The sequence below is a fragment of the Octopus bimaculoides genome, chromosome 2 (genome assembly GCF_046866305.1).
Source record: "Octopus bimaculoides isolate indiv1 chromosome 2, ASM4686630v1, whole genome shotgun sequence".
NCBI lineage: Eukaryota > Metazoa > Mollusca > Cephalopoda > Octopoda > Octopodidae > Octopus > Octopus bimaculoides.
This window is the reverse complement of record NC_142929.1, coordinates 36,200,344-36,225,775: the sequence shown is the minus strand read 5'-3', so window position 1 is coordinate 36,225,775 and position 25,432 is coordinate 36,200,344. Positions and strand designations below refer to the sequence as shown.

The following is a 25,432-nucleotide window of genomic DNA, read 5'->3' as shown; positions in this document are numbered from 1 at the left end:
TATATCTATATATATATCTATATATATATCTATATATATATCTATATATATATATATATATATATATATATATATATATATAGATATATATATATATATATATATATATAGATATATATATATATATATATATAGATATATATATATAGATATATATATATATATATATATATATATATATATAGATATATATATATATATATAGATATATATATATATATATATATATATATATATATATATATATAGATATATATATATATATATTATATTTGTACCCATACAAACACAACACGCACACACACACACACATACACACACATGCATACATACATACATACATACATATATTATATAATCAGAGTAGAGAATAATTTGACACTGTGAACTCCACACATAATATGAATGAAAGCTAGTTTGATACAATGGATTAATATTGCAGTAAATATTTATAGGTGTAAATAAAAATATCTATATGAATGCATATACATATATATCATAGGTGCAGGTGTGACTGTGTAGTAAGAAGCTTGCTTCCCAACCACATGGTTTCGGGTTCAGTTTTGGGCAAGTGTCTTCTACTATAGCTTTGAGCTGACCAAAGCCTTGTGAGTGATTTGGTAGATGGAAACTGAAAGAAGATCTGATCAAAGTGTTTATATATGCGTATGTATGTATGTGTGTTTTTGTGTCTGTATTTGTCCTCACTTCTACTGCTTGACAACCGGTGTTGGTGTATTTGTACCCCTGTAACCTAGCAGTTTGGCAAAAGAGACTGATAAAGTAAGAACCAGGCTTAAAAAAAAAAAGAAAAGTCCTAGTGTTGATTTGTTTGACTAAACCCCTTCAAAGCAGTGCACCAGCTTAACCGTAGTCACATGACTGAAACAAGTAAAAAAATAAAAGAATGTATATAAATGAGGGATAATATAGGGATTGTTGAAAGAAGAAATTGAATATAGATTTGTATCATAATAGAAATAAAGATGAATTTTTTTCAATAACAATGTTTCTTTTCCTTATAAAAATTCCTTCAAAATAAAAACACTTCATTTTGATATTTTTTTTACCTGTATTCTATTGCTTTTAGACAAAATGTGTTTTCAGAAATTTGTTTTATTCATTTGTCTAAAGAAGGTTAATTACTTGGCACAGTTTTACACAGATGAGTAGGATAGCAATTTTTAAATAATTATAAAATGGTATGTTTCCCTACAGAGGTAGCTGTATTGCTTTCTCATCATTTCTGCTTACTTCTTTCGAAATACTTTCTTCTTAATACATATAACTCAAAGAAAATATTAAGGGTGACAAACTACCACACTCTTTGTAAATCTGCTATGTGTTTATTTATTTTTGTCTTTTCTTTAGTTTCTGAATATAAATCTGTTGATTAGAAAAAAAAAAAAAAAAAACTGATTGAAAGTTCAAGTTTTATCAACAACAAAATATTTATCTAATAAATTTATATGGAACACTAAGATTACTTTTATCAAATTCTGGGAATTAATCTTAATATTATTTACTAATAAAATTAACAATGTCTCTCCATCTGCCTTCTGTCTCCTTGACATTTACATTGAAAGCAATTAACTGTCATGGTGCTTTCATGAAAATACTGACATGTTTAGTTAGCTGAGCTGTGCGATACTTTGTCTATGTCTATTTTTCTTTTAGGAAAACTAATAGGTTGTTTAGTTAGCTGAATACTGAGTAGACATTTACAAAAAAATGTAACTGTTTTGCTATATGTAATATACAGGGTGACCCTGCCAAAATGTATGCACACTTTGAATGATTATAAAGTTAGTATTTATATAGATACATTTCATTTTCAAAATTTAAGAGAATCTATAGGCAAAATTTCCTGTTTTCAAGTGGAGGCACATGGCCTAGTGTTTAGGGTGTTAGACTCATGGTTGTAAGTTGATGGTTTTGATTCCTAGACTAGGCAATGTATTGTGTTCTTGAGCAAAGCGCTTCATTTCATATTGCTCCATTCCCCTCAGCTGGTAAAAGTGAGTAATCTTGTGATGGACCAGCAGCCCATCCAGGATGGAATATATATGCCTGAGAAACCAGGAAACTGGCCCTATGCTCCTTATAGAGTAATGTGGACTAACCCAAACTAACCTCCTACTTTCAAACTAATGACTGTTTTGGCCCAGGCACTACTGATAATGCAGAGCAATGGACTCACAAACATCAAAAAAAGTTTGTTTGGTATTTGCATGCATTCTCATTCCATGGCTTCCCTCAGTTTGTTGACAGTCGGTGGTTTTGTACTATAAACTTTATTGTTTAAGTATCTCCATAAAAATGTCTAGTGGTCTGAAGTCAAGTGAATGTGGAAAGTAATCTGCTGATCCTCTTCATCCAGTCCACTTGTTTGGCAAAATCTTATCAAGGTAGGCCCTTACATTACTATGGTAGTATGGGGTTTGCCCCATCTTGCTAAAAATAAAACTCTACATGTTCAAAGTCCTTGAATATTTGGTATGATAGATTTTCGTAGCAGGTTCAACCAAATGGGACACAGTTCCATCAAACATATCTCATACCCAAATTTTCAGTGAGATTGGACCAAACTGAACTGTAACTAATGTCCACATCCTCCTACAACACCTTCACAGTGATTTGATGGTCTTTCTAAATAGCTGCATGCACATCTGCAGTGTTTTCCTCAGTTCTGTTGGTTGCAGGTCTCCCAGAACATGTGTCGCTGTTGACATTTTGCCAGTGGTCTTGGAAATGTTTGAACCACTTGTACACTCGTGTCCTGCTTATAAACTTCTCTCTATACATAATGATCCAATTAATCCTTTTGATAATAAACCACACCAAATTGTAACTCCTGGTAAATGATATTCCTTCATAATATGCAGATTCTCAGGTCCCCTGTAGGAGTAATTGTGGCAGTTAGTTCTACATGCAGATGTTTGACTGGCCATAAGTCTAAGCAGAGCTAACTGAGGTTAAGCATAAAAAAAAAGATCCTGTTGCTTTCTTCAATATATACTACAGTCGATGAAAGAAGAGATGAAATGATTCAGTAATTGATATAGTGGATTACTCAGTTACAAATTGCGTTCATATCTGGGCAGGACACTTAAATTCTATACTTTGCATTTTATCTAAATAGAAGCACTAAGCACAAACCTTTATCAGTAAAATTATCTGCATTAGACTAGTTTTTCACCAAATATGAAATTTAGTTTCTTATCTTCTTATTGCTACAAGAATCAAAATTAGGTAATCCTATACTTGTAACTTGTTTTCTCCATTAAAAAGTCATGTTGAAAATGTTTCTGGTATGGCTATGTGGTTAAGAACTTTACTTTGCAATCACATGGTTTCAAATTCAGTCCAATTGTGCTGCACCTTGGGCAAATGTCTTTCACTATAACTCCAGGCTGACCAATGGTTTATGAGTACATTTGGTAGACAGAAGTTGCATGGAAGCCCATCATATACCAGCACCAGCACCACCAGCATCATCATCATCATCATCATCATCATCATCATCATCATCATCAGCAGCAGCAGCAGCAGCAGCACCACCACCACCACCATTTAAAGTCCATTTTCCATGCTGATATGGGTTGGACAATATGTGTGTGTGTGTGTGTGTGTGTGTGTGTGTGTGTGTGTGCGTGTGAGTCTTTGTGTTAGTGTAGAAACACTGCTAGATTACAGGATGTAAGCAAACCAGTACTAGGTGGTTTCCTTACATCCTGTAATCTAACAGTTTGGCAAAAGAGACTGATAGACTTTAAGTAGCAAAATATAGGTACCAGATTTTAAAAACTAAGTACTGGGGCCAATTTGTTCAACTAAACCCTTCAAGATGGTGCCCCATCATAGCTGCTGTCCAATGACTAAAACAAATAAAAGATAGTAATAAATGCCCAAACTATTATTGAGACTAGAGTGACTTGTGATGGATAGGTTGATTCCTGTATAGCTTTCCCAAGTGTTCTGAAAACAAAAAGGTGAGATATTACATGTTATCAAATGTCAAGCATATTGTGGTGACTATGGAGAGGGAGAAGAAGAGGTGGAGCTACAATTATATCATTCAATTTTTCTTTTAATTACACAACTTTTTAAAAATCAATTTCCCTATTGTTATATGAAACACAACTTTACAGTCTATTTTTCTCACATTGCAGAGATGTATAACCTGCACTGTACTTGGCTGGTAAGCTATTTGATAGTTTGTTACCAGATTTGAATCAAATTGCAATCACCCTAATAGGTAAGAGTTACAAAACATTAGTAGTAGGAGCTATCTGTTAAGGAAAGTACAAGACTGACTTTATTTAGCACTGTCCACCTCTTTTCCTACAAATACCATGTTATTACATTTTATGGTAATGATAAAATCAATAGGTCCATTGCTAATTTATTGATCAGCTCTTGTTGGTGAGGAACACTTAAAAGCAACTGAAGCTGACCTCTTGGTCGATAAATCGTTAGTAGAAATTGATTTTTTTGTCACTGAAAGTAGTTTTGAGTTGCATACATGAAAATTTAACTAAATTGCCTATAAAAAAAAAAAAAAGAAACCTGTGCATCGGCCGGGAATCGAACCCGGGCCGCCCGCGTGGCAGGCGAGCATTCTACCACTGAACCACCGATGCTTACAAGGTCAATGGCTTATAATAAGCACTATAAACAATATTTTGATATTTTAAATAAATATACAATTTACTTATCTCAGTGGTTTTATAAATTATAATAAACAGCTTATATTCGTCTTAATTTTAAACTAAATTCTAATCAATAATGACGTTATTTAGTGCAATAGAATATCGTCGCTTCTAATATTGTCTCTGAATTTTATGAAGTTATAAGCGACCTTCTTTTCTTCGAACTTCCGGTTTTGCTTAAGCTTAGAATCGAAAATTTGGATAGTTCATACAATATCAAAATGTTTAGACCTCGGTCATTAGCAAATGTAAGTATGCATCACTATTTTGTTTATATATATAATATCTAGTTATATTGTCTTTAGCGTTAGCTTATCTCCAACGACGTTTTCAATATCAGTTATCTGTGATCCTTTACATTCTAAGTGATAGTTCAATAACAACACTTGACAGGCACTGGCCATTAACATCATTATTTCTAATATTCAGTTTATTTTCTTATATTTTACATAAAAATACGTAACATATCGGCGATTCTGGGCCTATGTATTTTTTGTATATTGAATAGTGTGTAATGGGGGAACAATGCTCATATTTTCAGGCGCATTTAGAATTGGAGTATAGGTACATTGGGAGGATTCTGGAGTGGAAAAACTGTGCTAGGTATTTAGTGGAGGGAAGGTTGGTAAGTACAGTGAGTTTAGATCCTTGTAACAGGTTATATTAAGTCGAAAGTAACGCTGATGTTTGATTGATGATGATGCTGTGGAGAAATGAATGAGTGAAGAATAGTTAATTACGAAGATGGCCATTTATTTAGTTGATTATCATATCGTTACATCCTTGTAGTCATAGTACAAGAACTAATGAATGGATACAGTTTATCAGAGAGGAAGTGGTTAGACTGTTTTAATGAGTGTTGTTTTGTTTATTAAGTGAAGGTGCTTCGTTTTCAAGTGATTCAGAATTGATATATTTATTTTGTAGATTGCACCAACTTAGACGTGCGAGCAGCTCTCTAGTACAAAATATATTCGTTAATTATGTGTCAAACTATTTGGGGACAAAAGCATATTCTGGTTCTGAAGTGAACATCAGTTGTTGAGATGCAATTTTCACTGAGTGTGGTAACTGCGAGAGGTCATTGGCTTTATCATACTTGAAACTATTCGACAATTTCTGTTAACTTTAAGGCCCTTTGATTCCAGGTTTTGCATCCAAATCCGGAACTTCTCCAGTTCTGCTTCAGATTCTTCAATAAGAGCAGGATCATCAGCATATAGTAGTTCCCATGAGCATCCAGTTTTGAATCCATCTGTTATGGCCTGGAGAACTATGATGAATAAGAGTGGACTAAGAACTGATCCCTTGTGTACTCCAACTTGTACATTAAATTCATCACTGTATTCAAAGCCGACTCTCACCTTACTGACAACATCACTGTACATGGCCTGAACTGCTCTAACAAGCCACTCCTCTACTCCTAACTTCTTTAGAGACGACCAAAGAAGAGAGCTGGGAACCCTGTCGAAAGCTTTCTCTAGGTCAGTGAAGGCTAAGTACAATAGCTTACATTTAGCCAAATACTTTTCTTGCAACTGTCTCCCAGGAACAAAACCAAACTGCATCTCATCTAGTTTAATTCTACCCCTAATTAGTTGAGATACCACTCTCTCTGTAATTTTCATGATCTGATCCAGCAGTTTGATACCTCTGTAGTTGTTTCTATCCAAGGCATCACCTTTACCCTTGCAGCAGCTGACTATAATACTGCTACACCAGTCTTTGGGTATGATGCTTTCCTGAATAATCTGATTAACTATGCGAGTGACTAGGCTGTATCCCACACTACCTGATATTTGAATTATCTCAGCAGTGATACCTGATGGTCCAGAGGTTTTCCCAGTCTTCATTTTCTAAATTGCCTTATCTATTACACTACTATGGTTGGTCCCTCAATTAGTTCAATATTTGAAAAAAATCTCCTTCTCCCTATCATTCTCCACATTTAACAATCTTTCATAATGGCATCTCCACTTATCTTTCTTCTCCGAGTCACTATATGCAAACATACCATTATCCATTCTCACACATCTCTATTCTCTCTGATACACTGCTTTACAATCCTGAACACCACATGCCTCTGATCCTCATACTGCATAACATTGGCAAACATCTTGCCTTCTGCTGTTCCTTTTGCTATGTAAATCTGTTGCCTAGCCTCCCTTCTGGCTCCCTGATATAATGCTTTGCTTCCACTGTTTTCCCAGTCCTTGCAGGCCTGTCTCTTTGCTTTTATAGCACTGTCCACCTCCTTGTTCCATCACCAAGTCACCCTTGGCCTGACTGGGACTTTGTATTAACCACAGATTTGGTCAGCAGCACCCAGTAAATTGTCTTGCAGGAACATCCAGTTGTCCACTAAGCTACATGTCCCTTCCTCCTCCTCCTTTCTATCATCAGAGGCCTCCAGTATAATGTCTCTAAATTTTTGTTGGTTTGCTAGGTCTTTGAGCGTCCATAATCTTCTTTTCCAATGTAGATTATGTTTTTGAGTCTCTCTAGCCCCAATTCTGAAGACACTAACTAGTCGCCTCTGTTGGGATGTACACTCTTCACCTGGGAAGAACTTCGCATTTGTGAGGACCTGTCTGTCTCCTTGCCTGGTGAGGAGGTAATCAACCTGGCTTATATTCCCACCAGATTGATAAGCAAATAGGTGGCTGGTTGGCTTTCTAAAGATCATAAGATATGTTGCAGATCATAAAATCATTTGCATCATAGAACTCAAGTAGCCTTGTACCTTCCTCATTAACACTATTTACAAACAGTGTTAATTGGGCATTAAAACTGATTAGATTGGTCATAATGATGATATAATTACCTCCTGCTTTTTTTATTATTATAGAAAAAGCCTGCACTCACTGCTGAAGAACAAGAGGCAGCTCGGAAGCGTAAGGAAAGAACGCAACGTCTTCAAAATCTTCAGTTACGAATGGTAAAGTATTTTCTATGTTCCTTCTTTTACTTACCATGTACTTTGTAATGTTTTTAAATTCAGAAAATTTGATCTTACTGTACATTAGTCACACTTGTGCGGGTCTGCAAGTTTTTGCAATACTTGAGTGCTTGGGTAATAAATATATTGTTTCTGTGATAATATTGCCTGTTTTAATGTATTGTTATGTGTTATAGTAAATAAAGAGTGCCAATCACTTCACTGATTAGTAAAAAAAATTAATCAATAATTATTTTATTAAGGAATAACCAGTTGTCGTTTCATGCAACTGGCATAGATCTTTTATCTTTTACTTGTTTCAATTATTAAGCTGCAGCCATGCTGGGGCACTGCCTTGAAGAATTTTGTAGTCAAATAAATTGACCCCAGTACTTACTTTTGTTTTTGTCAAGGCTGACATTCTATTGGTCTCTTACTGAACTGCTAAGTTACAGGGACATAAACACACCAACACTAGTTGTCAAGCGGTAGCGGGAGACAAACACAGACACATAAATACACACACATGATGGGATTCTTTCAGTTTCTGTCTATCGAATCCACTCACAAAGCTTTGGTTGGCCCAAGAAGCCATGCAGTGGGATTGAACCCAGAACCATGTTGTTGGGAAGTAAGCTTCTTACTATAAAACCACACCTGCTTTGTAATAAGATTCGGCCTCTCACATTTATCCTACAACATTATTCTAAAGATAAACAATCACATCATTGAAATCTCAAAGCTACATGGTAATACATGGCTAATTCATAATCAAGAATATCTCTCAATGGAGTTTTTTTGAGGTTGATTAATAGGTACAGAGATGTTGTTATTTATCGTATGAGCATGTGTGTGAAATGAAACAGGTTCAACTAGCAACCACTTTTAAAAACAGATTTTAAAATATTATTATAATAGTGTTCATTCCAAGTTGTAAGGTTTCTTTTTTTAATTATTAAATCCCTCCTCCACAAGAAATATATAGTGACTTTTTTTTTATATACTGAAGTTTGAATAATTTAGAAAACTTCTAACCCTTTAGCATTTAAACCATCCATATCTGGCCAAAGCAATCTACCTGTTTTATCTTCAAATTGGCCAGATCACACTTATCCTACAATATTATTCTAAAAATAAACAATCATGTTATTGAAGTCACAAAGCTATAAAGTAATGCATGGCTAGTTCATATCAATGTGAATAAATAAATGTTACATTTGACTGAGAAATCTGAATGATAAAGGGTTAGAAGAAGTCTGCATTGAGCCTAGGCTCATGAGGCTGGAGTTTATGTATTTTTCTTGCAAGATTCCTGATGTGAAATTGTGTGTTGAAACAGATATTGTTATATTTGGGGATGGTCATATTTTGCCAATTAAACACATATACTCTATGCTTGGTTTTCACTTCAGCTTTATTGTTGTTATTATTTTTTTTCTAAATGAAAACCAAGCATACAGTGTGTGTGTGTTTAATTGGCAAAATTTGACCATCCCCAAATATAACAACACACACACACACGTATTACTTTAATGATAAAAAATAAATTTACAACTACCATTCCATTGTTTTCTTACTGGGTGGAAGTTTTAAGTTTCTAATTTTAGTTAGTCAGTGAGTTAATGGAACTTTTTAGTTTGAATTTTACTTAAAATTTCTCTAATAACACTGTGTAACAAAAAAAAAATTTTTTTTGTCTTTGGTCTTTGTTTTATTTTTGGCTTATTTCCTATTTGCTTCTATCTAGAAATCAAAGGAAATGACGACTATTTCTTTCAAACTTTGCTTTTGTCACATGGACATCAATTTTTTGAAACTGACCTATTTTCATTTATATTTTAGACAGATTCAGCACTGAGTTGCTGAAACAGAAATGTCATTATAGCAAATATTCTGCTCAGGACCACAGATTTGATTGTCAGTTGCTTGACCGTAACCACTTGAGCATGTCCCTTAATGGCTGACAATATGTGTATCTCGGAGCAGGAGTAGTGGGGGAGCATCATAACCATGTGTTGACAAGGATTCTTTGGGGTTTGAATAAATGTAACAAAAGCAAAATTTAAAGGAAATAGCCATTTTTCATGCTTTCTAGGGGTAAGCAAATTGGAAATAACAGTTACTACTCAAGGAGAAAAGTCGTGTTACACAGTGTAATCAATGAACATGTGACAACAAAATGTTTTGTATGTCATTGCATAGCTGTGTCATTATTCAGTTAATATATCAAATCTGTGATTATTTTTGTTGTAGAATGAAGCAAGGAAGCTCAATCACCAAGAAGTTGCCGAAGAAGATCGTAAGAAGCGACTTCCAGCTAATTATGAAGAAAAACGAAAACGGCTGGAATGGGAAGAAGAAGAATTAAAAAAGCAGAAGGTATTTCAATTTACTTTAGCCCATTATCACTTAAACTGGCCATTGCCAGCTCAAATATTCTACCTCTTTTATGTTCAAAGTGGCCAAGTCTGGCCTCTCACATCTATCCTAGAATGTCATTCTAAAAATGAACAATAGCATCATCAAAATCTCAAAGTTATGAGATAATGCCTGATTAATTCAAAATCAATGTGAATAAATAAACATGACAGTAATTTGAATGGTAAAGGGTTAAGGTTTCCTCATAATTTAAAAAATAAAGTAATTCAGTTTATTAAAAGTAATCATTAATTGTTAATAATCATCATCATCATCATTTTTATGTCCACTTTCCCTACTGGCATAGGTTAGATGGATCATCACAGTCTAAGTCATTGGTTATTGAGAACCACCACTCCCATGGACTGGTGCTCATGCTTGTCATTTGACTTGATTTCTATAGCTGGATGCTCTTCCTGTTGCCAATCACTTTACTGAGAATACTTGGCACCAACACCAGAGATGAAATAGTCCTTGATGTGATAGACCCATACAGGCCTTAAAGCCCTACTCTTTCTTCTTTTCATTTATTGACCACTTTTCAGCTGATAATTACTTGCCATGCTACCACTGTACTACAAGAAGTACCTAACATGCATTACCACTTGACCATATTTATTCATCCAAGTTTTAACTTGTGGTTTTGGCCAGACTCAGGTTATTGTCTTTGTTGTGATTGCTGGTAATGCTCAGTTTATCATAATATTATGTTATTTAGCATCTGTTTCCCATGTTGGCATGGGTTCAACAGTTTGACTGGAACTGGCAAGCCAGAGAGCTGTACTGGGCTCCAATCTGATTTTAGCTTGAATTCTACAACTGGATGCCCTTCCTAATACCAGCCACTCCAAGAGTGTAGTGAATGCCTTTTACATGTCACTGGCATCGGCCAAGACTATGATTTCACTTGGCCTGATGAGTCTTCACAAGCACAGCAAACCGCCAAAGATCTCAATCATTTGCCATTGCCTCTGTGAGACCTAACATCTGAAGATCATGTTTTACCACTTCATACCATGTCTTCCTGAGTCTATCTCTTCCCCAGGTTCCCTCCACAGTTAGTGATTGGCACTTCTTTATACAGTTGTCCTTGTCCATACACATCACATGACCATACCAGTACAGTCTTCTCTCTTGTGCATCACAGTTGATGCCTCTTATGCCCAGTTTTTCTCTTGAAATGCTTACACTCTGTCATACATGCACACTGGCATTGCACATCCAGCAAAGCATATTAACTTCATTTCTTTCAAGCCCTTGCATGTCCTCTGTCACTGCCCATGTTTCACTGCTGTGTAGCATAGGTGTCCACATACAGGCATTATACAATCTGCTTTCACTCGGAAGGAGTGGCCCTTTGTTACCAACAAAGGTAGAAGCTCTCTGAACTTTAGCCCAGCCAATTCTTATTCTAGCAGCTACACTCTTGGAGCATCCACCTACACTGCTGGTTTGGTTATCCAAATAACAGAAGCTATCAATTATTTCTAAGTATCTCCCCTGGAATTTGGCAGAATCAGTTTTCTGTTCATTTCTTGTGTTTATTGCATCTATGCATTAAAAATATTTAAAGATAATATTTAAATAGACAAAGACTAAGAAGAAGACTATATAGATATTCTATCACCTTTCACTGCCCCCTTTTATCTCTAGTACCCATATAAAATTCCACACAAACACCTAATAGGTAGTACCACCTTCTTTAAGAAGCACTGATGTGCCTTGTCATTTCACTACCACATCCCCTTCACTCTATCTGGGACCTTGCACCAGCCACATGTCTGGTCTGTTAATATATAAAATAAATTAAATTTCAGTAACTTCTGCATTTGTAGTGCTGTGCTTTCTCTTTATTTTATCTCTTTAAAAACATAATTGGAATAGATAATATAGTTAAACTCTCCATTTGCAATAATAGTAAACATTATTGATGCTTTCAGAAAAGATTGGTTAATTCTGTTCTTGATAATTTGGTGATTGATAAATCCATTAAGTGACAGTTGACAAAAATACCTTGTAGTAATTAGTTACAATCGTCTACATTCTAAGTTCAACTGCATCCAAGTTTGGTATTGCCTTTTGTCCTTCAGGGCTATTAAAATAAAGTACTCATCATGAAGTGGGGTCAATCTAATTAGCTATACCCTCCTTCAAAAATTAAGGTCTTGTTAGATTTCAGTTAATTATTTTCATGTATATTTTTCTGTCTAAATAGGAATGCAATGAGAAAGGAGAAGACTACGATCAAGTGAAGTTGCTTGATATTAGTGCTGTAGATGCTGAGAAATGGGAACGCAAGAAAAAAAAGAAGAATCCTGATCCTGGTTTCTCTGGTAAGTTTTCTATTTGGGATATGGTAAGACACCTCGGATATGGTAAGACATTATGGTTGTTGGCGTTATTTAGCCTCAGGTCAAACTTGATTGTGAAGTGAAAAGCATTCCAGACATGACCATCCTGTAATTTTTTTGTATCTTTATAGCTGTTTATCTACTACATATGTGGAAAATCGGTGTGTGTTTATTTGTGGCGTTGTTAGCTAACTCCTCCTACACCGTTTTATTGATTTTGATGAAACTTGACATGTGAGTAGAACTTATGTCTGGAAACCCTGTGACATACTTAGATTGTTGAAAAAATCGGTAATATGGTACCTGAAAGGGACTTTATATCTACCTCATATGACTATTTTTTTAACATCCAAGGGAAGTAACCCATAGTACCTACACAATATTTTTTTTAAAGACTCAAGGGAAATAACCCATTTTATTGTTTATGTTTGATTACTTTGAATATTGATATTTTGTGTGTCCAATTTCTAATTTTTGCAGACAATATCACTTTTATACTTTGACACATGAGTAGAACTCATGTCTGGAAACCTTGTGACATACTTAGATTGTTGAAAAATATCGATAATAGGGCCCCTCCAATAGATCCTTCTATCTACTTCATATTACTAATATTTTATTTAAACAACCCAATGGAAATAACCCATACCACCTGCAGTTTTTAACGAAGCGATCAGTATTTGATTCTCATGATCAGCCAACCTAATTCTGCATTTCACTACTCACAGTTTTGAACTGCTAAACATTATTATTGCACTTCCATAATTTGAATCTTAAACATTAAAGACTTCATACATTTCTATACATACATCCTTTTTTGAATGCCCATTACTCTGATAATTCTGCATTTTTACAGTTAGACTTTTTCCATGAGTGTAAATAATTTTTTTATTCCACAACGTATTTGTAGTGGCTTCATGCAGGCATAGCGTGGGTTCGATCCTCGATTGCCAAATTTCACTTAACACTTCAACAGCACTTTTCTCATGGTAAAACAATAGTTTTTCTGTGAATGACAGCAGTTATACATTTCCCAGATGCCTTCACTAAGCAGAATAATGACTTTGCCACTTGCCCCTTCTAACCTCTTCTAGGCCACAAGGGGCTGGAATGGAGATAACAGACCTCCAACAAAATCATTTGTTGTCAACAATATGTCTATCTTTCTGGTTGCTTTTCGATAGTTATAAAAACAAGAACTCTGTAAACTAAAGGTAGTTACTGAGAGTGACCATCAGTGAGTGTGAACGTTATTATTGCACTTTCTTCAAACACTTCATTCTTATATTGATATACATACAATCTCTCCCTCTTCTAGCTGACAGTTTTTGTATTTTTTCATGACGGAAAATACAGCTTTTGTGGCAGTTATAACGAAATTGCTTTCTTATATCAGAGTAATAAAGCGTTTCAATAGAACATCTTTATCCCCCCGGGAATTACTGGGTACACCAGCTAGTATATGAATAAAGCTGAGGTAGAAATGGGATGGATTTTTGTTTATTCAATTCTTTATTACTTCCAGATTATGAAGCTGCTACATTTCGTCAGTATCAAAAGAACACTAAACAGATTAAGCCAGACATGGATTCTTATTTTAAGCAGATGGAAAAAAAGTAAGACTTTTAAATTTCATTTGCTGATTTAGGGCAGGTGTGGCTGTATAGATGTGGGGTTTGCTTTGTTACCACATGATCTCAAGTTCTGTCTCACTCTGTGCCACCTAGGACAATAGTCTTCTACTGTAACCTCAGGCCAGTCAGAGCCTCATGATGGAAATTGGAAATTGTAGAGAAACCTGTTGTGTTTATAGTATGTGTTTATTCAGTATAGTTGTTTAACTCTAGATCAGTGTGATCCTACAGACATATAGCATTTTGAATGCAACCGTCCTATCTGTTTGTATAGCTATGACTCTATTACTACATTGTCCAAATGAGTCCATCTTGTTTGTGAGACTGCAAGCAAGGACGGAAACTTCTTGTCCACAGGTTTTGTCTGACACTAAATTTGAAATTGCTCACCAATGAATTTTCACTCACATGAGGAAAATAAAAGATAATATGTATGAGTAGTAATTCAATTGAACATACTTCACTCTTATAAAATTTAGCTAATTGCTTTGTGAAATAAAAGGATAAAGATTCTTCTTGAGTCCTTGTTTCCTGGATTTTCTGGTGTATGTACTCCCCACTGGGTGAGATGCCAGTCCATTGCAGGATTACTCATTTTTGCCAGCTGAGTGGACTGGAGCAATGTGAAATGAAGTGTTTTGCTCAAGAATACAATGCACCACCAGGTCCAAGAACTGAAACCACAATCTTATGGTGATGAGTCCAATACTCTGACCACTAAGCCAGGCACCTACCTACACAATTGCTGAATGAAAGAAATGATCAGTTTTTAATTTGACATGTTGATAGTTATGTTCATGAAGAAATGTAATGATGAATTTTCCTTTTGTCTCATGTATTTTCTTTGCATGTGTCCCTCTGTCCTCACTTTTATCCCTTCTTTATTTCTTCTACCTCTTTATCTCCCTATATTTACGTTTCTATGTCTATTTCTATTGCTGTCTGTATCACTTTCTCTATACCTACCTCTGTCTAACTCTATCCCTGCCTCTGTCTTTAATAACTATATTACCATCACAAATCGTTATTCCTATCCCTACCTCTTTATATACTTTTATATCTACCTTCATCTTTTACTCTATACCTCTTTTTACTTTCTTTGTTTTAGTGAGATTTGTTATTTTTTTTACAATATTATTTTTGATTGTTTCTCTTTTTTCTCTTTTTTTTTGTATTTTCTTGAAAAAAGAGGGGAAGAGTTTTTTCCTGATGCTAACACTTTAGGATTGCAGCAACACACTGACTCTGACAAAGCCGTCGATAGAATGGTAAATGATTTGGAGAAGCAGTAAGTTGATTTCTTAGCATTTTTATAACTTTTTGTTATGTTAGCATGGGGTTGATGTGGAGTCCTACCTCAAAATTGATTACCATCCTAGTTACACTAGTTTGGCAAAAATGAACATTAAACAAAAGAATATGTGCAGTGTAAGTTTTGAAAAACAGCAAACAGAGTGAATGTTAACTTCCACATCTAGTGACAGGAAAAACATCATTCTATCCAAGTTGGAAAATATTTCTGGTATTTGTTTGATCATTGCTGTGAATATGGAAACAGTAATAACGTATGGTTCAGGAGGAAAAATGATTGTAAAAATCTTTTCCATTTTTCAGAGCCTCTTTTTTTTTATAAGAGGCTCCAATTATACATGGAGTTGGTGCATGTCACTGCTTAATGATATGTGTTTTCTCTGCTGGATGTACAATCTAAAATTGGGACTAAGTTCATTGATTAAGAACAGGTGTGAAGGAGTTCATAATGGCAAGAAATATATGTATGAGTTTTATAGATTTTAGTATCATAGTAGCATTGTTTTAAAATTTGGTCTTCAGTTAATGTATTTAACCCTTTAGCATGTAAATCGGCCATATCCAGTCCAAATATTCAACCTGTGTTATGTTCAAACCAGCCAGGTCTAACCTCTCATATCCTAAAATGTCATTCTGAAAATAAACAATCACATCATTAAAAGTTATGAGATAATGCACAATTAATACAAAATAATGTGAATAAATAAGCATTACGGTCGACAGAATAATCTGAATGCTAAAGCGTTAAAGCAAGCCAACTTGGTGGACATTCATAGAAGGATTTAAATTTAGTACTTGAATCTAATGAAATATTCTTCATTCATGCAGTGATACAACCAACTGCTTATAGTAGTGAGCAGTGCTATTCATGTTACTCATTGCTGCGAATGGATTGGGAATTTGAGATTTAAGTGTTTTGCTTAAGAATGTAGCATAATGTTTGTGACAAGACATGAGCTGTAAACTCTTTCATTAGTAACCCTAGATTAAGAAAATGAACATTTAAAAGTACAGATAAGAAAGATATTGTAATACAATGAAAGTTCAGTATACACATAGTTTTATTCTGGTTTGCCTTTTTGTTGCATTTCAGGATCAACAAAAGAGAAAAATACAGCCGAAGAAGACCTTACGATGAGGCTGCTGATATTGACTACATCAATGAGAGAAATATGAAATTCAACAAAAAGTTGGAACGTTTCTATGGGAAATATACAGCCGAGATTAAACAGAATTTGGAACGTGGTACTGCTGTTTGATATTCCATTAGCTTGTGCTGGTTCTCTATGCCTTGGTTTCCAGTCGTAATGCTGCAGGTGGTTTTTCTCGAAAGCTGGTTGTTGATTATGTATAGTTCTATTGATGATGCATTTATCATAATTTAACAAAATATTTCATCCTGTGTAATTAGATAGATTGGAAGTGTTAGAAAGCGAACCACTGTAAATAATGAAAGGAAGTATAATTTAATAAAAGTATTGATGAGATTTTATGTACATGTAATTTTTTAGTTGTAGCAGATATACAGTTTCCATCAGGTTAAAGAAACTTTGCAAAAATACAAAAGAAAACAAAAAAACAAAAAAACAAAAAAAACCCCCCAAAAAATAATGAAACAAAGAAAACTATCCAGTTTATGCTGGCTTAGGGAAATGGAAGTAAGTATAAACAAAATTTGATTCATCAGATTCCATTAGATATCTTGGATAGATTCATTATCATGTGAGATTTGATCTTAGGTCTGTAAATCCACAAACTATTTGTCATTTCTCAGTTATTCTGGCATATTGGTGTCACTGTTCTCTTTTCCTGATACCAAGTAAATAGAACCTGGAAACTCTACTGAGCCAACAAAGCAGCCTCTATGCAGTTGTTCAACCTGCTCAAAATAGCAGCCAAATTCCTTGAAACCAAACCTACCATCTTACAGAAGGAAGGTCACATTAGTCAGTGTGATCCTATATACTTCCAAAACAGCAGAATGGTCATGATTAGAATGCCTGTGATCATAGGTCTGCTCAATGAGAGCTGACCTGGAGTTAAACAGCTACAATAACGTACAGTGCAACTCTGTCCTAATGGTTTGTTGCCCAATAAAATTATTCCAAAGAAAAAGAAAAACTGTATCTGGTTTATAAGAATATATTGATATTAAATGGAAATGTGTATCTTTTCACTTCCTTCTGACACCCTGTCTTAGATATTTCTGATTATTTTTCTTCACTATTGATTGTTAATAAATATTTCAGATTTGTATTACTTTAACTCTTTACTTTTAAGAAAATTATATTTTTGTACTATTTAAATTGAAGAAAAATTTTCTTAACATATATTTCAAACATTCATGGTGTATATAGTCAAAGAAATCTTATAATTTTATTTATAATAAATTTGACTACAGAATAAATTACAAATTCAACTGAGAATTTGTAGATACATTTTTCTTTTCTTTTCTTGTCAAATTATTCCAACTTTCATTGGAATGTTAAATTTATTTCTCTTGGGAAACATTGTTCTAGATTTCTTTAAAAGCTAACTACTACAACTTATTTCTTCTAAAAATATATTTAGATATATTAATATCATATTGCTTTTATTTTACATTGTATTTTTGGGAAATGTAAGTTTAATTAAATGATTTTAAGTTAAAATTTTAACAATTTACTAGTTTAATTGTTTTCCTATTCATTATTTTCTAATATGTACTAGTCTTTCAAATTTATCAATAGATAACATGTTAGAAACAGGTGACAGTTGGTGTCAGGAAGGGCATCCAACCATAGAAAACACTGCTTCAACACAAGTCATGTGACTTATGCAAGCTTGGAAAATGGAAAAGTAGTCATTAAAATGATGATGAATAATGAAATTCTTTTAAATAAAACTTGTAATAATTAATACAATCCTAAAATGTATAGGTGTGTAGTAGATGAAATTACCCTGATATAGAATGTAAACGACAACTTTTGTCTCCCCCCCCCAGAGAAAATTCAATTAATATATATTGCACACAAAGAGTAACATATGTCAAAGGTTTTGGTGCATGACTTATGGCCCACATGTAGGTTTAAGGTTTTTTTTTTAAGACAGTGAGACAAAGAACCAATTGAAACAAAATGTAAAGAAATATGATGCTAGTGGTAATGAACATTTTTTAAACACATTTCACTGGATTTAAAACTGAAGCATCACCTCATCATTAAACTTCAGTCTTCTTTTCCTGAAGATTTCTTCAGTTCTTGTTTTTTCTCGTATCTTTTAACTACCAATTAAATGGCAGTGTGACACTTAACAGATATTATCTATTTGCTTAACATGAATATATATCAAAGATGTTATTGCATATGTCAGTTATTGTCCTTTGCTCTCCACTAACTTGTGCTCACTTTGTCTCTAGGATATCATCCAATTTCATTCAAGATTTTTTTTTATGCATAATACTACGATGTTTCAATTTATTTCTTGAAACAGGTCAAAGGAGATACGTTTTATTGCTATGACATCATATTCTCACATAAACAAGAAAAAATTCTTTGTTTCTTTACATAAAGTTTTAGAAGTTAATAGATGCCAGGACATATCATACACAAAAATTAAAAATATATCTTATAGGCGCAAGCATGACTGTGTGGTAAGAAGCCTGCTTCTCAACTACATGGTTCTGGGTTCAGTCCCACTGTGTGACACCTTGAGCAAGTGTCGTCCACTATAACCTTGGGCCGATCAAAGACTTGTGAGTGGATTTGGTAGACGGAAATTGAAAGAAGCCCGTTATATATGTTTAAATATATATAAATATATATATATATTGTACCCCACCACCATCGCTTGACAACCAATGTTTGTGTGTTTACGTCTATTGGCAAAAGAGACTTATAGAATAAATACTAAGCTTAAAAAGAATAAGTTCTGGGAGGCGGGACCGATTGCTCCGACTAAAAACTTTTTAAGACAGTGCTCCAGCATGGCCGATGCCAAAATGATTGAAACGTAAAAAAAATAAAAGAATATCTTTGGTGATGTGAAAGGTTAATTATAAACAGTTTTAATGATGAAGCCGCTTTCATCGACATAATTTTTCATTTCTAATATCCTGCAACTTACTTTACCTATCTTCTGTCACATTGCTCATCAGTGTTATCAGGCAAGACGTTGTAGATTGAAGAAAGCAGCAAAAGTGAATTACTCTGTTCGTAATTCTGAACTGAAGATATAAGACATTCAATTGAAAGAAATATACGAACTCTATAAAGGGAGACAACGCGTGGAATGTTCAAGTGAGATAACTCATATAAACAATTTTGTTTTTCGAGGCAGTTTTATTTATTTATCTTTTGTCCTTTACATATTTCAGTCGTTGGACTGTGGACATACTGGAACCCGACCTTGAAGAAATTTAGTCAAAGAAAACGACTCCCAGCACTTATTTTTTTAAAGCCTGGTCGTGATTTATCAGTCTCTTTTATGTATGTACATACATACCTACGTACCAACGTGCGTACTTTCACACGTACATACGTACAAACATATCTACGTACCTACGTACGTACACACATAGGTACGTACATACATACGTACATACCTAAGCACGTACGTACGTACATACCTACATACGTACGTACATATATACCTACATACGTATTTAGGTACGTACATACCTACGTATATAGGTACGTACATACCTACGTACATACGTACGCACGAACATACATAACTACGTACGTACGTATGTATGTACTTACGTACGTACACCCATACGTACGTATGTACATACGTACCTACGTACAAATATACCTGCGTACATATATACGTAACTACGTACGTAGTACATACGTACCAACGTATGTACATACATACCAACGTATGTACATACGTACCAACGTAGGTACATACGTACCTACGTACGTACGTGCGTAACTACGAACCGAGGTATGTACCTACGTATCGACATACGTACGTACATCCGTACATCCGTACATGCGTACCTACGTACGTAACTAGGTAACTACGTATGTACGTTCGTACGTACGTAGGTACATACCTAGGTACGGAGGTACGTACCTACAAACGTACGTACATATATACATACGTAAGTACGTACAAACATACCTACGAACGTAATCCATACGTACGTACGCACGTACATACATATCTATGTATGTTTAAACGTACTATGTACATACGTACGTAAGTAAGCACGTACATACCTACTTACGTACGTACGTAATACATAGATACGTCTGTACGAACGTACATACATATGTACGTACATACATACCTAAATAGGTACGTACGTACATACATGCGTACATACCTACGTACATAGCTACGTACGTACGTAAGTACATACCTACGTGCGTACGTACGTACATACATCACTACGTACATACATAAGTACGGACGTAGATATATACCTACGTACGTACATAGGTGCATAGTGCGTACGTACATGCATACCTACGTACGTACATATATACCTACGTACGTACATACATACCTACGTACGTACATACAGACATACCTACGTATGTACGTACATACATAGCAACGTACGTACGAAAGTACAAACATACGTGCATACGTACCAACGGACGTATATACGCACGTACCTACATACCTACGTACGTACATATGTACATACATAACTACGTACGTACGTACTTACATACCTACGTACGTACGTACATACATACATACGTACATACATACCTAAGTTCGTACGTACGTACATAACTACGCACGTACGTACATACCAATTTACGTACGCACGAACGTACATACGTTCGTACGTATGTACTTACGTAGGTACGTACATATGTAAGCACGTACCTACGTACATATCTACGCACGTACCTACGTACGTACGTACGTGCATACATACGTACGGGCATACACACGTACGTACTGACATACATATGTAGGTACGTACGTATGTACGTACATACATACCTACTATGTACGAACGAACGCACATACATACGTACGTACGTACGTACATACACGCCTACTTTTTACGTACATACATACGAACGTATGTAGTACATACATACAAAAGTACGTATGTACGTACATACCTACGTACGCACGAACGTACATATATATGTACGTACGTATATACATATCTACATACGTACATACGTACGTACATACATAACAACATATGTACGTACGTGAATACATACATACGTTCGTAGGTCCGTACGTATATACATACCTCCACACGTACGTTCGTCCGAACACACATACCTACGTACGTATGTACATCCGTACATACATAATTACGTACGTACGAACGTACGTCCGTAAGTACAAGTCTCCGAAGGTACGTACATAAATACCTCCATACGTAAATACTTACGAACGTACATACATACGTACGTACGTACGTATGTACATACATAACTACGTAGTACGTACATATATACCTATGTATGTACGTACATACATACCAACGTACGTCCGTACATATATACCGACGTTCGTACGTACGTATATAACTACGTACGTACGTACATACCTACTTACGTACGTACGTACGTACATACGTAAGTACGTACGCACGTACATACTTACGTACGTACGTACATACCTACGCACGTACATGTATACCTACGCACGTACGTGCATACCTACGCACGTACGTACAAACCTACGTACGTACAAACCTACGTACGTGCAAACCTACGAACGTACAAGCCTACCTACGTTGTATCTACGTACGTACCTACGTACGTACAAACGTGCATACATACGTACGTGCGTACATACATACCGACGTAGGTACGTAAATTAATACATACGTACGGACGTACGTACCTACGTACCTACGTAACTACGTACTTACCTACGTACGTACGTATCTACATAACTATGTACGTACATACGTACCTTAGTACGTACCAACGTACGTACATACGTGCGTACTTACCTAGGTCCGTAAATATGAAGGCACTTACCTAGGTACGTACGTACATACATACCTACGTACGTACATACATACCTACGTACGAAAGAACGTACATAGGTACGTACATACCTACGTACGTATGTATATACCTACGTACGTACGTACATACCTACGTACGTACGTACATACCTACAGACGTACGTACATACCTACGTACGTGCGTACATACGTACGTACATACGTACGTACATACGTAGATACGTATGTAGTTCGTGCATACATACGTACATATGTATGTACATACCTACGCAAGTACGTAAGTAGATACATACGCACGTACATAGGTAGTACATACATACGTACATACATACGTACATACGTACCTACATACGTACGTACGTACGCACATACATAATTACGATCGTATGTACATACAAAACTACATACGTACGTACAGCCGTACATACATACGTACGTAAGTATGTCCTACGTACGTACGTCAGTATATATATACCTCCGTACGTACATACATACCTACGTACGTACGTACTTACATACAAACTACGTACGTACGTACTTACGTACAAACTACGTACGTACGTACGTACATACATTGGTAAGTAAGTACGTACGTATATATGCAGGTACGTAGGTACGTATGTAAATACATACGTACATACGGACGTACGCACATGCCTACGTACGTACGCACATACCTACGTACGTACGTACATGCATAACTACGTACGTATGTCCGTACATAAAAAATACGTACGGAGGTACGACCGTACATACATACTTACGTACGTATGTAGACACATATCTACGTATGTACGTAGAGACATAGCTACGTACTTACGTAAATACTTACGTACATACATACGTTATATACGTACATAAATACATACGTATGTACGTCGTACGTATGTAAGTACATACATACGTGCGTACGTACATAGCTACGTACGTACGTTGCTACGTACGTACGTACGTATTTACATACACACGTATGTACGTAAATATTTATGTATGAACGAACGTACATACCTACTTAGTACCTACGTATATACATAGCTACGTACGTACATACATGCATTCTTAAGTAGGTAGGTAGGTACGTCCGTACATATATACGTTCGTACGTACCTACGTACATACATACCAACGTACGTACGTACGTATGTATATACGTCCGTAAGTACGTACCTGCGTACGTACATCCGTACGTACCTACGTTCGTATCTACGTACGTACGAAGGTAAATACATACGTACGTACGTACATACATACCTACGTACGCACAAAGCTACGTACGTAAGTACGTGCATACATACGTACGTACGTACTTACATACCTAAGTAGGTACGTACGTATGTAGTACATTCATACGTACGTACGTACATACATAACTACGTACGTACTTACGTACATACATGCATACGTAAGTACGTACATACATAACTACGTACGTACGTATGTACATACATACCTACGTACGTACGTACACACATACCTACGTACGTACATACATACCTACGTACGTACGTACGTACATACCAACGTACATACGTACGTACATAACTACGTACGTACGTACATACCTACGCACATACTTACGTACAAACCTATGAACGTACGTAAGTCCATACATACGAACGTACGTCCACACATACGTACGTACGTCCATACACACGTACCTACATATATAACTACGTAGGTACATACGTATGTACGTACATTCCTACGTACGTACTTACATAAATGCATACATACATACGTACGTACATAGATACCACCGTACGTATGTACATACCTATGTATGTACGAACGAACGCACATACATACCTATGTACGTACATACATATCTAGGCACGTAACTACGTACGTACAAGCCTACGTACGTACGTGCATACATACGTAAGTACGTACTTACATATATACGTAGGTACGTACGTATGTACATATATTCATGCCTACGTACGTATGTACACACATAACTACGTACGTAAGTACGTACATACATGCTTACGTAAGTACGTACATACATACCTACGTACGTACGTATATACATACATACCTACGTACGTACCTACACACATAACTACATAGTACATACATACCTACGTAGTACATACCTACGTACGTACGTACACACATAACTACATAGTACATACATACCTACGTAGTACATACATACCTACGTACGTACATATCTACTTACCTAAGTACATACCTACGCACGTACGTACGTAAAAAACCACGAACGTACGTACGTGCATACATAGGTACGTACATGCATACCTACAGAGGTACGTAGTTATGTATGTACGTACGTATGTATGTACGTATGTATGTACGCATGTACGTACGTATTTACGTTGCTTCATACGTACGTACGTACATACATAACTACGTACATACGTACGTACATCAATGTATACGTACGTACGTACATAGATACCTACGTATGTACATACAGACCTACTTTTTTACGTACATACATACGAACGTACGTAGTACATACACACAAGAGTACATACATACCTACGTACGTACGTACATACACACCTACGTACGTACGTACGTGCATACCTACGAACGTACGTAGATACAAATCTACGTACGTACAAACCTACGTACTTACAAACCTACGTACGTGCCTACGTACGAACTTGCCAACATACGTACGTGCGTACATACATACCTACGTAGGTATGCAGGTATGTACGGACATTCATACATACGTACAGACGTACGTACATACACAACTACGTACGTACCTATGTACATACATGCCTACGTATGTACGAAATACGCACATACATACCTACTTTTTACCTACAAACATACGAACGTAAATACATACATAAAAACGTACGTACTTACGTAGTACATATATTTCTACGTACGTACGTACTTACATACATACCTACATACGTACGTACATATATACGTACGTACGTACGTTCATTCGTACCTGCATACAAATCTACATACATGAGTACGTACGTAAATACATGCGTACGTACGTAAATACATGCGTACGTACGTAAATACATGCGTACGTACGTAAATACATGCGTACGTACGCACATACCTAAGTATATATGTACATAGGTATGTACATAACTACGTACATACCTACGTAGATAACGACGTAC

The 25,432-nt window shown here is 35.5% G+C and overlaps 1 protein-coding gene and 1 non-coding gene across 4 annotated transcripts in view; one reads left to right on the top strand and one right to left on the bottom strand.

Moving 5' to 3' along the window:
- The window catches only part of LOC106884364 (pre-mRNA-splicing factor SYF2), a 26,112-nt gene extending 8,559 nt beyond the window's left edge, over positions 1-17,553 (top strand). The window contains exons 1-7 of one of the 3 annotated variants that reach the window (XM_014935719.3): positions 4,874-4,960; positions 7,561-7,650; positions 9,904-10,029; positions 12,284-12,401; positions 13,945-14,035; positions 15,243-15,341; positions 16,458-17,553. In XM_014935719.3, coding sequence (XP_014791205.1) covers positions 4,934-4,960; positions 7,561-7,650; positions 9,904-10,029; positions 12,284-12,401; positions 13,945-14,035; positions 15,243-15,341; positions 16,458-16,623 — 717 coding nt within the window. In that variant the 5' untranslated portion in view covers positions 4,874-4,933 and the 3' untranslated portion in view covers positions 16,624-17,553. Of the gene's footprint in view, positions 1-4,873; positions 6,197-7,560; positions 7,651-9,903; positions 10,030-12,283; positions 12,402-13,944; positions 14,036-15,242; positions 15,342-16,457 lie in introns of those variants that run through there. The other 2 variants (XM_089343034.1, XM_089343028.1) reach the window with 2 other exon arrangements.
- Positions 4,573-4,643, bottom strand: Trnag-gcc (transfer RNA glycine (anticodon GCC)). Its single transcript has one exon. It is a non-coding gene; the product is annotated as a tRNA-Gly (tRNA).
- Positions 17,554-25,432: the final 7,879 nt, after the last annotated feature.